We start from the raw sequence: 14,884 nt of genomic DNA on the forward strand, positions 1-14,884 counted from the left end.
AGGACCAACAACACTACTGATGGTTCCTCGTGGTCACAGAAAGCCCGCATGGCCCAAGTCTGTTGCTTATATTCCTAAAGCTGATGCAGACATCGGTGGACTCAGAAGAAAATACCAACCTGAAGGAAACACTGCAAGACCAGACACAAATGGACATCACAATTTTTTTTTTGTGTCACAGGCAAATGACAAAGACCAGGCTACATGTTTTGGTTTTTTGATAATTTTTTTTTCATCTGTTTTGGAAAAAAATATACAAAAAAAAGCCAAGAAAAAACAACATGGAAATGTGAGGTAAACATTCCAGTAAAAGGACAGACAGAGGCTCCATTCTTTAAAGGAGACACACAGCAGTTATCACCATGCTAGAAGAATGAGATGCAGGAAAATCTTAGAAACAGTGAAAAGTCATGTAATGAAGCCTTTGCCCCAGTTGTAGCCTTTGTAAACGGGCTCCTTTATTTCTTCCCCCCCACCCACACTTATTTGTCTTTTTATTCCTTAAACAACCTGTTAAATCATAAAACAGCAGTTTTGATATAAATTCTGTATGGCAGAATTTACAAAAATGCAGTCTGCTACTACAGACTGTGTCAGTTTCTTTAGGTTTTGTTGTTGTTGTTGTGTGGGTTGTTTTTTCTTTTGTTTTTTTAACTTGCCAAAGCCCCTTAGTGAAAACCACACTATCAGGGCAAAACTGGCTTCTTTGTTACACCAATCTGAATGCCAAGTAATGCCACGCCACTGAAGAAGTGGTGTCACATCTGCTTTGCACCAATGTTACTAGTTACCCCACAAATCTATGATGAAGTTATGAAACACTTAAAGCCCAGGCGCAGCTCCACAGTGGTGGCTGTATATCCCCATAGTCAATTCCTGAAGCCAGGTTTCACTGGGAGCTTTAGCTGGGCCTCAGGGAGGAACGGAGATCTAGGGAGATGATATAGTCAGTTCACATGCTATCAGCTACTACTATAAATTCTCGTGTCCAGTCTGTCTATATTGCAGACTGAGTACATTGTTTTAGTTATTCTTCAATAACTAGCACTATCACCCACACCAGAACAATCAGGCTTTGATTCAGTGAGATGCTTAAGGATGTATTAGTACTTCAAGTCTGCCAAGCAGGTTAGAAACTGAAAGCTAGCTGAAGTCCATAATGCTTAAGTAGCTCACTGAATCAAGGATGGATGTTTATTATGTGTTGACAGTATCATTCGGGTTAGATTCCTGATCACCGTTATTTTAATCTGAGTTAAATATAAGCAATTACTTCAGATCCATGCTTACTCAGATCAGAATCTGACTCACTGGTAGAAGCACTTCTTATGGTAAGAAAAGGTAAAAGTGATTTTTTTCAAGATATATAAATTCAAAAATGAAAAAAAGTCGTGTACAAATATCACATAACAACATCAACAATTCCATAGATGTAGTTCCTCAGTGCACACTTTAAACAAGAAAAGGTTTTTTTTGTTCTTTTTCCATTTTGCTTTTAAATTCTGGCATAATAATATTAAAGCTGACAAAAAATCAGGGCAAGCTACATCACTTCCTCATACAAAAAAGGTACAAAACATTAGCCTCTAACTAGACATAACATAATACTGGTCATCACAGTTCGACATTTAGTAACTGTGTGTCTTGGAGTATTGTACTGGAGAGTAATAAAAAATAGCTTCTGTTGCCAATCTTCCATCTCAGGTTACTTCAGTCATAGAAGCAGAGTGATTCTGCAAAGAGGAAAAGGCAAACATGAACATTTGTATACATTTTGGCATTTGCATATCCCAGAGTGTAAAATGAATGAGAAAAACCTTCACTAATGAAATTTGCTGCTCAGCTAATGCAGGGATTTAAAATGAAAAGATTGCTGCAAATGTGGCTGCTGTCTAACCTGAGCTCGTTGTGGGAAATGCTGAATTCAAGCCCTCCTTCTGGGCTCTGAACACCCCGGGAACAGCCTTGAAACACAAGACATCATTTCTTCAATAGAGACTTTCAAATGGGACTGGATCCTGTCCAGGGGGACATGTCAGTACAGTCACATAACTAACACAGTGGGTCTGTCCTCAGGGAGAGCCTAGAAGACCATGACTTGGCTTCAAATGATGTTTGCCTGCAAGCCCCACACCGTTTGGCCCCAGGGAACATAACAGAGGTTAAAACCATACAGAGGTGGGCTCATTATGCCAAAACACATGCAGCCACAGACACACGGCAACACGGAAGTCCTCTTTAGGTGGAAACAGGGTTGATCTAACCTTGGACACCAGTGTCCAGGACTTTAGTGGCAGTATTGAGTCAACCTTGGATCATGCTGCATCTGCAGGGTTTGTGTGGGTGCAAGGCAAAACAAGAGTGGGAATGGATGCAGCAATCTGCATGGAGAAGGAAAATGCACCTCCTATATCCAAAGAAACAGTAATAAGCAGCCATTCCCAAGGACTTGTTTATAATAGCTTCAGTGTAGGATCACTTTTTTGCCAGTCTGGCTCTGGATGGTAGATGTATGGCCATTGAGAGACTCACAGCCTGAATCAGAGAAAATTATCTTGTCTTCAGTAGACATCAACAGTTAAGGCCTAGCCCCTACCTGCACTTCACAGTCCAAAAGCTACAAATAGGTGACTAGACAATTTTTTTCTCATAGTCTATGAATATTTTCACCTGTTCAGACATTTTGTGAATTATGATGCAATGCAGGTATGTAAGTAGCACTTAAGGTTTGGGACTGCAAGCCCACCAAGAGAACAGTTCTGCAGATTTAATCAAAAGTCCGCCAGCAAATCTTTGCCTAATCAAAAGTGACTTTTCAATTAAGCAAAATATTTCTAGTTGTTAGGAACAGTGTCTTTTACACTTTTTTAATTCTTATTTTTGGTTTATTTGCCAAAGTAACAAATGTTACTGCTGATCTTGCCACACAGCCTGCACACAGGAACGACCGGCCATCTGATATAAGAAGTACAATTTGAAGAACCAATAAAATTATACCAGGGCATTTCAGATAACTGATAAACTACAGTTGGTCCTGGTTCTCAGAAATTCTTGGCAGGTGTCAGGTGCTTGCTTGTCTGTTCTGAAATAACTGGGTATGGTTCAGTTATGCAAACATAAGCCATTTGAAGGTAGTAGTTTAACAGAAACACTATCCATGATGATGCTCCTGCTAACCTACTTTTTTTGCAAACTTGAAAGAATGCTATTCTCTTCTGATGACTTAAAAAGAGTATATGATTTCTTCTCCTTATAGAAGATGCTGAACAGTAATAAGTTTAAAAGACTAATCTCTTTACTATTTTTCTGGACAGCATAGCTTATCCACAGGATTACAAACATTAGAGTAAATCCTTAAGACATCCTCAAAGCATTCCGAGGTGTAATTAGATAGAATTATCATTAGTTGTCTCTCAGTTCTCTGTTTTTCTAAGCAAAAGTTTGTTATCACAAATGATACACAGAGGCATGTGAAATCCTACTGCATTAGCTTTGGATGTGCAAAGGGGCAGAAGATACAGTATTTGCTAGTTTAAGGGATAAATGCCTTAAAACAAATTCTACCCTGATGCAAATTCACTCTGTTCAATGGCCTTGATGTTAGAAATAAAACCAGTTCCCTGTGTAGTTAATGTATAAAACTAGTTTTTCCTCTGCCATAACGGAAAATGTGCTTGGTGATGGTCTGGGTGAGAGGATTTACAGTACCTGTGCACTCAATGTCTCCAAAGGGCTTTCCACTCTTGGAAAAGCCATTAGTGGCATTCCTCGTGGGTCTTCAGGCTTCGGTTTAGAAGGAGCTCCATGAGTGCCTTTAAAGTTATGGACAACACATATCCCCTGTGCAATGCAGGGAAAAAAAAAGTGAGGTCAGCATGTTCTGTCCACAGGAAAAAGTCACAGGAATTACCATCAGGGGTGTCACACCTGCCAGTTTTTGCGAAGAACTAAACCTGGGTTTTGGCTCAAGGCATCATCTATCTCAGCCTTGGGCTACAGTGCATTTATTGAAATTGCTGGGTGTGGTGGACTACCTTGGTAAATGGGCTCATCTGGCCTCTAATCTGAGGTGTTGAACCATGCTCAGCCTTTTTATGTTTTATACAGCAGTGACTCCTGTGTCTGCTTTATCATCACAGAACCACAGACGAACCCAATGATGAATTTTGTTGGCCAAATATTCCCTTCAGACTATGACTGTCATTTCTGAACAGTGAAAGAGGCTCACTGGATGGCTGAATCTACCTCTCATCTGGATGACATCAGGCTCATTTAGCACCCTTCCTTCATTCTTCCAACACAACTGCTATGGTGTTTATCCTACAAGCCTGTCTCTTGTGCATGACCAGACTTCCTGCACCCAGATGGTGATGCTACTGAGAGCAAACACACATAGCAGCCTGGGGCTTGGGAACACGAAAAAAAAGACATACAGGAGCTGAAACATCTGCTGTCAGAGTCATTCCTGCAGCCAGCTCCTTCCTGGCTCTTCCTCTTTGCTGCTCGTTAGACCTGAGCAGGCTTCAGCCTTGATGAGTCTTGTGCCAGCAGCGGCAATCTCACCGCACCTCTCCCCTCCAAGCTCCAGGGAGGCCCCTTCCACCACTCTGCAACTGAGCTCCTGACACCTGGAGGGTGGCAGAAGGTTCTGCAGGGCCAAAATGTGGCTGGGAGCAGGTTGTCACTGCTAGAAACAGGTACTGGGAGCAGAGATTGTCCTGACCATATATATGGGGTGGCTGCCTCTTATATTGCATGAGCTAGATTTAAGCTGCCTTTTCCAGAAGGAATCAGACAAATTACTTACATTAAAGACAAGGAGATTCAGGTCAGAGTTTGCAGACATGTTTTTATTCAAAGAGAACACAGGAATAAATGATATGGGAAGGTTGTTTTTTTGTTTGGCTTTTTTTTTTTTTTTTGTTACAGAATAGAAAAAAAATCAGTGACAGGACAATCTAGATTTAAGGGATCTTTGAAACTTAATCCTTCCTAATAATAGGGATAAAGTGTCTGTTGCCATGCAGTGGATAGTTTTGAAGTATATTTTGATTACATGGAACCAGGCACATTTCTTGGTAATAGTGAGAATCACCTTGACTGCTTGCTGTGTGGGTAAACCCTCAGTAAGAGATCTCCAAAGAAACACTTCAACCACAGTCAACAGCCAAGCAAGTAACATTTGAAGTCCAGAGAGATGCCGTTTCTAGATTCTATGGGATTCTGATACAGTTCAAATAATACATTTGATTATCCTGTGAGATGGCAAACAATTTCAGCTCAACTCCAAATGCTGCAAAGGGAGGTAGTTTTGTCTCCCAGGGAGTTTGTCCTGACCTTCCTTTCTATTGCACTTCTTTTAACGTCTGAAAAAAGATGGAGAACCAGGACCACTGCTGAGAGCTCCAGACAACACCCTGTATCCTACATTTTTGCCAGATACCATGCAGACAGTAGGGTTTTGCTACTCAGGGGTGTCAGAGAAGACATCTCAAGCACACTCCTCTTTCGACATTAGTTGAAAGCTATTCCATCTTTATAGTATTTTCCAGGACAGGTCAAGTAAGGACATGTAATTAAAATAATCTTGAAATATATACAATGCACAAATATCATCATATCAGCCTTATTCGTATCAACCTGATTTCATATTAGGATTTTCTCTGATGACACTTTTAACTGGATGAGCCTAGAATTAGTTCTTAGCAACTGGATTAATCATCTGCAATAGGCCACAAGAGACTAGTAATTTTTCATATATTTTTAACTGAGGTATTTTCCAGAGAATGAAGAAGGAGTGATGGGCTTACCAGAAACAAGGCTACAGCACTCCCCAGGATGAAGCCTGCAATCACGTCCGAACAGTGGTTTCGATACTCGGAAACTCGATTTAGGCCAGTGAGGAAGGCAGCACACAGGGTACCCAGGCACAGCACAGGTTTGGCTAGCCTGCTGCTCTTTGTTTTAATTGTGCTTGTGATGTACATCTGAAACAAAGGGCAAGACAAAAATGAAAAGGGGTTTTGCCAGAAATGCGACTTTTTCCACCCAGACAAATCCTAAATCACCAAGGATGTGACAAACTCCAGGATTCATTTAAAAAAAAGCATTGGGAAGTGGAGCAATAGGTTTAATATGATTCAAAGAATGCTTTCAAGAGAACAAAACATAGACTGGAAAATTATGTTTCTGGATGTCAAATATCCCATCAACTGCGTTGACATGCTGGACTATTTCTGAGCTGCCACCTGCAGACTCGCTTTTGCTGACTTCCTAACTTGTACAAGTACTTGCTTATATGCCCACAAACGTGCACTCAGAATGTACATGACCATATGTTTGCAAAGGCAGTAAAACCATTATGTTTATACTCCTGCAGAAACTGTAATGTGCACATGATGGAGCTGAGCATCCATATGAGCTATCTGCTCCAGTTTCCCGAGTGATGTTAAGTTTAAGAGAACATTAAGAGAAACCATTCTAGATATTTTCTTTTCAAGATGAAATGAAGCACAGAATATGAGAGATTTCTTTCAAAACAAATGTCATTCTGGAAATGCAATTCCAGAGCATGAAGTTTCACTGTGTTCTGAGTATTTTTATTCAGGAACCCCACAAGTTTTTTGACAGTTTGTATTTTATTTTAAATATATTTTGACAGAGAGAGTAAAACCATGTGGGTCACAACTAGCAGCCCGTTGTTAATTCCAGAGCCACAAAATTACAAAGATCAAGCAAAACAAGTCTGATGGCAAAACAATTCATTAAAATCCTTTTCCATACAGGAAGCAGGGATGCCAGTGTGATTTCCAGGGGTTTGATAAACAAAGCAAGTAAGTCAAGCAAATTTGCCAGAAATGTCTCCAGATGATCCATTGCCTCCCATACATGAAACGAAATCAGGAAGATGCATTTGAAAACTTCATTTGATTCTTATGACCAATCAGCTGGTAAATGAACCTGATTCATAGTGCAGAACAGACCCAGTGAAAGTACAAACACCTTTACTGCTGGGGAATGGAAAGATTACAAACCATGGAAGAGTCTCTTCTGATGTTTAATATGAAAAGATGCCATTTTATATATAAATAAAAAAATATTCTCTTGTAAAAATACTAAAATCACCAAAGCTGAAAATATTCCCATTCTTGACCCTTTTTAAGTTGTCAGAACTAGAAATATGGTTCTGTTATTCTTGTGCACAAAAGACTCTACAGAAGATCCTTATTGTTTTAATCAAATCTGCAATAACACCACAAGTGGGATCTCCAGTTGTGCTGTCTGCAGGTCAGAGACCTTGTCTTTTTCTAGGATCACACCCTTGCTGGGCAAGGGCACTGCTGAGCGGCACTGAAATCGGAGCAGGCTCTGCAGGACTGTGGAGACCCACGAGCTGTTCTCCGGTCACAGGACACCGTTCCGGCTCTCGCTGCCCGTCTCTGGCCACGACCACCGTGGCTCGGCCGGGGTGAAGCTGCCACAGGATTCTCCTGTGTCTGTGCTGAAGGACGTCTGTGGATGCTTGGCTTGGTGCTTCCCATGGCAACCACCGGCACAGACTGCTTTGCACTCCATGATCTATTTGGCAGCCATGGGCAATTACTTTACTGCATTTTAATGTCTTTTTCTTCATGAGACAGGTATACAGAGGTCGCTACGGTTTGGCACAAAGTTGGGGATCAAGAAACAAATTATATCCATTCTTAAGGTTACCCTCTTCACTACATTTCATATATTCCTCTATTGTGTATTATGTGTACTTTTTACTCTAACTTTCTCCCTGTCCACATTTTTTTTCCCTTCTCCCTGACTGGGTCATTAAATGTCCCTACTGCTGGCTTCCCCTCACCAGCTGGTGTTAAAAATGGCAGCCCGAAACCCATGGGAATATGTAACTCTAGAAGAACGGAAGGGATGCAGCAACCACCTCTTTGAAAGAAAACGGACAGGCCAGAGAAACTGACCAGCAGAAAGCAGATCTGTCTGCCTTTGGGCCTGTACCTAGGCAAAATTATACTTTTACCTGGCAAGAAACTGCAGTACTGGACTTCTCTAACGGCTGAATTTGCCAGGTGTCTGCCTGGGGAAGAGTCTTCTGGCCTGAAATGTGCTGCTGAGCACATCATTTGAAGGTGAATTCAGTTTATGAACTGGAACATTATCGTGTATAATACAGAATCACAGAATGTTTGGGGTTGGAAGGGACCTCTGGAGATCATCCAGTCCAACCCACCTGCTAGAGCAGGTTCACCAGAGCAGATCGCACAGGAATGTGCCCAGAAGGGTTTGAATGTCTCCAGAGGAGACTCCACAACCCCTCTGGGCAGCCTGTTCCAGGGCTTTGTCCTCAAGTTTCTCCTTATGTTTAGATGTAACCCCCTGTGCTTCAGTATGTGCCTGTTGCCCCTCATCCTATTGCTGGGCACCACTGAAAAGAGTTTAGCCCCATCCTCTTGACATCCACCCTTGAGATATTTATAAACATTGATGAGATCCCTTCTCAGCTTCTCTTCTCTAGGCTGAACAGACCCAGCTCTTCTCAGTCTCTCCTCGTAAGAAAGATGCTCCAGACTGCTGATCATCTTTGTAGCCCACCACTGGACACCCTCCAGTAATTCCTTGTCCTTCCTTAACCAGGAATGGGACAGAGCTACTCAGGGGTTCCTGCTTGTTCTGTTTTTCCAACCAAACACCTGACTGCAGTACATGCCTTGAGATGACAGCTGGGAACTCAGCACTAGGTGGCAACCTCGTCCCAGCCTTTGCTGGTAGGTTGACCTGCACCTGACTATCACCAGAACTCCCATACAGGTTCTTCGGAAACAACAGGAAAAAATATAATTGAAAGGCCGTGCCATTGTGTGAATAATTACTGCCCAATCTTTAAGCCTATGCATTTACCTTATCAGAAGCCAACCCAAACAAGCAATAGGAATCTGGATTGCTTTCCTATTCCCCACCGAAGCACTACTGCAGTTTACAGCATCCAGAGAAAAAGCAGCACCTCTTCGAAGGAACAAGGCATTCCTGCTGCAACAGCTGCAAACCCCAGTGACAGAGAACAGCCCACGCGTGCCTGTTTTCTTACAGGCAGGACATGAAACTGGATCTTTGGGTTAACCACATGGGAGAGTCTTCCTTGTTACAGATGGGAAGTATCTCATGTATTTGAAGTTTCGCCCATCTCAGCAGGAAAACGTAAACTTGTAGTAAAGAGAACATTTTTAGCAATGAGGGTAATTAACCATGTGAACAGATTGTCAAGGGAAATCTGTTAAACCCTCACAAGGACAGTTTAAAACAAGACAAACTGTTTTCCCAGAAGATACGCCTCAGCTCATCCATAAATCACGCACTGAGCTCAGAAATAACTGGGAGAGCTTCTCCATTCTGGTCAGACTTCCCCCTCACTGCAGTTGGATCTTTCTTGTCCTGCTCCCTAAAGCCAATGTATTTTTTAAGATTCTGACAATGTGTTTACCCTTTCACTTAGAGCATGTTTTCCAAGCCTTGTTTAAGAGCCCAAACTCTCAGTGAAAGTTACTTACATTTGATTTCCTACCCACAGCAGGTGTTTCTGAAAATTTCCAACAATGCTATTTATAGAGTAATTTATTTACAAAATTCTAAATCTCAAAACCAGTTACTTGATGGGTGGGAGAGAAGCAAGGAAGTGAATATAAAAAGATGTCAATGGCATAAATAATATAAAAAATAACCCACATATGATTTAACTATATAAATTATCTATTCAGCTTCTTTGCTGTGCTCTTATCACTACATACAAGCAGTGTGTTTAGCAATGTGCAATGTGTGATAGTAGCATTCATCCTGTGTATAATTCCTCTCCCATCTTTTTCGGACAAACAAAAGCATAGAGAATCAAGGAGGCCTTTTTGTTTTCAAATTTAAGATGTACACATACGTATATGCAAATGTACGCTCATATATATTTAGAGTGTATGTTATATGTATGCTTCAGCAGGAAGTAGGGAGATTTGTGATAGTTTATTTTCATTAGAAAGTTCACAGTTTTGTAACAATACTGGAAAATTTCGTGTCCTATGAGCTTTACAGATCATCTTTTCCTTCACCATAGAGATCTGACAATAAGACAGAGGCAGAGCCTTTGACAACGATGTGTACTGCAGAACACGATGCGGTCTCCTGGATGCTCAGTGCAGCTGCCTGAAGTGCCAAGGCCTCGAATTCCACTGATTAGTCTGGTAGGTGTTACTGCAGAAATGGAAGAAATTGTTGGTCTGGTCACAGTCACCTGGTTTGCAGAAGGGATTTGCTGTAGTGTTCTCCGCTGTTCAGAATTTCCCAGATGTTGGAAGTTTAATGCCCAGGTATATTGCATCGCTCTAATCTAGTCAAGAAGCAAAACTCCCAGGCATAAACAACGGATGCCAGGTCATGATCCAGTGTGAGTCTCCCAGACAGATGGAGGTGACAGAAGGAATTACTTGTGGATGCTGCAAGGCAAGAGCTTAGCTGAAGTATCCTAAAAACATGACTAAATGGTCAATGTAAGTGATTAGTTGTATCTTTCAACCATAGAGCCCCTGTCATGACTATAACACAATTCCTGCTTTCACTCCAGAGGCAAACTGAGGATCACCAAAGGTATCTACCGCCTCTCTACAGTAAGAGGTCCTCCGGTTGTGCTGGTGAAATACTTTGATTTTTCATGTTCTGGTTCAACACTACCATCTGTTAGACAACTTTGTCACTGCCTCTTCCATGACCTTTCTCAGAAGTGCATGAAGTAACAGTTGTTTAAAGACGATGTAACTGGGACAACCCATATGCAACATATAGTCTGGTTTGGGGCTTTTGCTATAAATTTTAATAAATTAAGGAGTATTTCTAGCCTATAATTTTCCCTTGGGAAATGGACTTAGAAGCATGTTATTTCTAACTGTACAGCAGTGTGTAGTATGTACAGTGGCTGCAATCTCTTCCTGCCATACTTCTAGGAGACTAATAGAAATTAATTAGATGCTATTCTAATTTTTGTGTAAATATGAAAGGCAGGGCTGCCAGCTGTTTTCTCTTTCCCATACTTTAGGCATACAAGATACATTTCTGCCTGCAGAGATCACAAAAATTATGCGTTGGGTTCTCCTCAGCTTCTTTGGCAGGTGACAAGAAAAAGCCTAGTTGACTAAATCTAAAACCCAGATTAAAAAACAAAACAAGACAAAAACCACAAAGCCAAACCAATCACTAATGAACAAATCAGTATAGAGACATCTGCAGGAGACAGCTGAGGTTCAGTGGTGGGAGGAGACTCCCAGATCTCAACAGACATTTATTTGATGAAAGACAATGTCACTGAATCCACTCTCCTGCATCCTCATGTTCAACTGGTTTTATTTTTCTTGCTCCATGGATCAAATCTTTAGCTTGATACAAACCACAGCTATTACTAACCAAATCCACCATGTTTTATGTTCAGCAGCATACATTATCATTTTAGAATCAGCAAGACACTTGTCAAAAAATTGCATACAGTGCAATTATTAAACACAGCCATATTTGTACTCTGCATTTCTTGTATGATGCTCATGTTAGTCCCAGCTGACAGACAGGGAAAAGACAAGTGACAACACCTTCAGTGTTAGAGGCTGTCTTCAGACAGAGAACTGGACTAAAGTTGGACTGCGGCTGAAATGCCTTAAGGGCAGACTTTTATGACTTCGAAGCCCAGAAATAACCCCATGTCCTGTCAGCACGCGGTATCTCCCTATGCAGGGAGAAGTGCAGGCCCTTTACAGGTACTCCTGAAAGACTAGGGGTCAGAAATGCTGAAGTACTTGGGACTTAAGCTCAGGAAGGAAAAGCATAATTCCTCTTCAGTTATAAAAATCAGCCTGTTTGTAGAAGACTTGCCTTCTGAGGAAACGCGGGAGGTTGGGCAGGGAAAGCCCATGAAAGGATCTAAATAGCTTAGGGCAGAACCCGGACCAAGCATGATCCTAGAGCTTCCATCTAAGAGTTTATCATGATGAAAACAGCTGCTGCAGCAACGCTGAGTTTATTGGGAACTGTATTTCACACATGGTTGCTTATTGTTCAGAAGTAATGCATGCAAAATGTTATGAGCTTTCCAAACACTTCCCAACAAATCCTTATCAAAGGATTTATATTCTCCATCATTATTCATACAATATTCAGTGCAAACAGATGGATATTGAAACAGCAGTGGGTGGTCGCTTCATTTTATAGTAATAATGTGATGTTTTATTAATCTGCTATCAAGATCAGGGTAAAATATTCAGTAAACACTCAGTCATTAATAAGTTCAAGGCTTTTCTCAAACCCTGATGACCTACAGACAGACTTTACCACTCATTTGACTCAAGCTATTGGGGGAAAAATTACCTAGTGACGCCATTTTGAGACAAGAATCAGGTTAAGTCTTTGGATCTTAATGGCAAAACCACTATGATTTTCTGCTTGTGAGTAAGCTTCTTGCATCAATTTTCAAACATTACAGAGCCAGTGAATACAAAGAAGCAGCCAATCTGTTTCACTAGACGTTTAAAACGGGACAATTTCCTTCCTGACAGTATAGCAGTGTCAGTTTGTCAAGATGCCAAGTGGGGTCCACTTCTTTATGATAACAACAAAACTCTGGCCCTGACTTTTCTTACAACCTTACTTGCATGGGCAATTCAGGTCCTAAACAAGGGGAGGAAAACCCAGCCTAGTGCAGCTTCCCACTGAAATGGCACAGTTTACTTTTTAAATGTTGAACACCGCATGGCATGTGAACAAAAGAAATAGTAGTGATCCAGGAGCCATCTAAGCATCAACTTCATTTTAACATTCATGAGACAGGGGCAGGTAGAAGAGGTTGAATGCATACTCAAAGGCTTCTGAAAAAATCAGCAGCAAATTGAAGATTAGGACCACATGACTCCACATCACAGTGCCTCAAACACAGTGAGCATTTCATCTGCTTGTACCAGGAATGGTAAAACAGAGAGAGAAGGGGACTTTCCCCTACAGATAACGAAGAAAGCCCTCCCCAAAACAACCCTCTTTTTCTTCAAAAACCCATTGTAAACAAAAAGTTCCCATCTAGAGGCACATAAAGAAAGCTCTTATACGAGTCTGCAAACATCCCTCGCACTCACCGTGGCATATAAAGCTGAGTAAATGCTCAAAGCAGCATGTTTGGATGGAAAGGACCTCCTTGCCTTCTCAATCACTGCCACATCCCCAGTGCAGATGTTGCCGTTGTTTATGAACTCGTGATGGGCCCGACAGTCGTTTCCGGTGTAGTTGGGTTTACACACAGTCAGGAAGTAGGGAGCCAAGTTCCCAGTCACAACCTGGCCCGCATTTACAAATATGTCAGTGGCAAAAAGTCCAAATGCAAACACTCCTGTGAGGAAAGGTTAAAAACAATAATTATTCAAATAGGCTTAAAATAATTCTGGTACCTGAAAGGAAGCAACATAATGAGAGGTAAGGGATGAAACCCCGCAATCGTTACCCAGAAAAAGCCCCTGCTGACTCCAGCAGAGTCCTGCATCAAAGATATGACACAGAAGACCACATGCTTAGCTCTGGAAGGTGCACTTTGGAAGGACTCAGAAACAGGCTGAAAAAGATAAGCATGTGCTCAGGTACTCTTGTGGTTCAAGCTCTGAACAGAATACGAGCTACAGACTCCACTGAAAACTCTGCACCTGTAAAGTTATCACCATGACAAAGCCTCACAGCCTGCAGTCAAGTGTCTTGCACCCGAGTTGTTAAAAATCTTCATCTATTTTTACCACATCTGCGCCAAAAAAATGGTAAGAATAATCACTCTGAACCTGAAAGAGCAGTGTAGTGCTGAGATAAAATACTGAACTTATCTTCACATGAAAGAAAAAAAAAAGTCAGTTACGTCACCATTTACTGAAAAGGGAATTGGTTTGCCTTAAGTGAAAAAAGGACAACTTATGTTATAAAGACCATGGGTCAGGCTGCAGTATTTGCCTGGCTGTTACATTTCAAGTATTGCAAAGGGTTGGGTAACGATCATCATGCATTCCTGATGATTTGCACAGCACATAAAAAAAATGCCCATTTACCGAAAACTGTGCCAAAAATGTTTAAGAATTTGGCCAAAGAGCTTTATAGTAACCAAGACTAATCTCTGGCGAAACTTGCTGTTTCACTAGGCTGAAAAGATTCCTACTGTTTTTTCCATTTGAACTTGCTTGTGCAATGGCTAATGTAGCTGAGGAGCTTATACTGGCTGTGAAGATGGTGACATAAGCACAAGTCAAAACCCAACGTGTTTCAGAAAAAGCTCATGGGCTTCACACAGTTGTTTCAGTCTCTAAGCAGTTCACAGGTACCAAGCTGGTCCAGTATTTTTCTCAAAAAAAAAGTTTCACTATTCTCATTTTCTCAATATTCGGTAGCACTGAGAGTGCTGGCCCAGGCTCAACTGCTGAAGGCTGCAGTACTCTGCAGAGCAGCAGAACAAGCCACAGTTGGAACCTTTATAACGCGGGCTGTGATGCATATTGATCTCTGTAATTCTCCTCTTGCAGTTCTGCCAAACTGTGCCTTACAAAAATCATAGCTATGTGCAGCAATGAATTCAGCTATCATGAATTTAACCCTTGCAGACTAATTACACTTCATTTACTCCCTGGAGACTTTGAGACTGCGTTGGTTGCAATTCATTTAAAAGCTGTTACACCAGTGAACCTGGGTAGTGATGGAGAGTCCCCCGATGGTTTTTATACCTCAGGAATCCATCTGTTCAATGGATTTGTTCAATGTCCTACAGCAGCTAAGCTAACTGACCAAAGCACGAGAACTCAGTGACGTGATTGCCAGGTTTTTGCAGGCAGACAAATTGCTGCTG

The 14,884-nt window shown here is 41.4% G+C and overlaps 1 protein-coding gene across 4 annotated transcripts in view; it reads right to left on the reverse strand.

The window, feature by feature from the left end:
- Positions 1 to 207: 207 nt before the first annotated feature.
- PLPPR1 (phospholipid phosphatase related 1) overlaps positions 208 to 14,884 on the reverse strand; it is a 131,796-nt gene continuing 117,119 nt past the window's right edge. For all 4 annotated transcript variants that reach the window (XM_065861629.2, XM_071802580.1, XM_065861626.2 and 1 more), the window contains 4 exons: positions 13,149 to 13,399; positions 5,811 to 5,987; positions 3,709 to 3,840; positions 208 to 1,733 (listed from right to left, as the gene is read on the reverse strand). In XM_065861629.2, coding sequence (XP_065717701.1) covers positions 1,701 to 1,733; positions 3,709 to 3,840; positions 5,811 to 5,987; positions 13,149 to 13,399 — 593 coding nt within the window. In that variant the 3' untranslated portion in view covers positions 208 to 1,700. The remainder of the gene's footprint in view (positions 1,734 to 3,708; positions 3,841 to 5,810; positions 5,988 to 13,148; positions 13,400 to 14,884) is intronic.

The sequence above is a fragment of the Patagioenas fasciata genome, chromosome Z (assembly GCF_037038585.1).
Source record: "Patagioenas fasciata isolate bPatFas1 chromosome Z, bPatFas1.hap1, whole genome shotgun sequence".
Lineage (NCBI taxonomy): Eukaryota > Metazoa > Chordata > Aves > Columbiformes > Columbidae > Patagioenas > Patagioenas fasciata.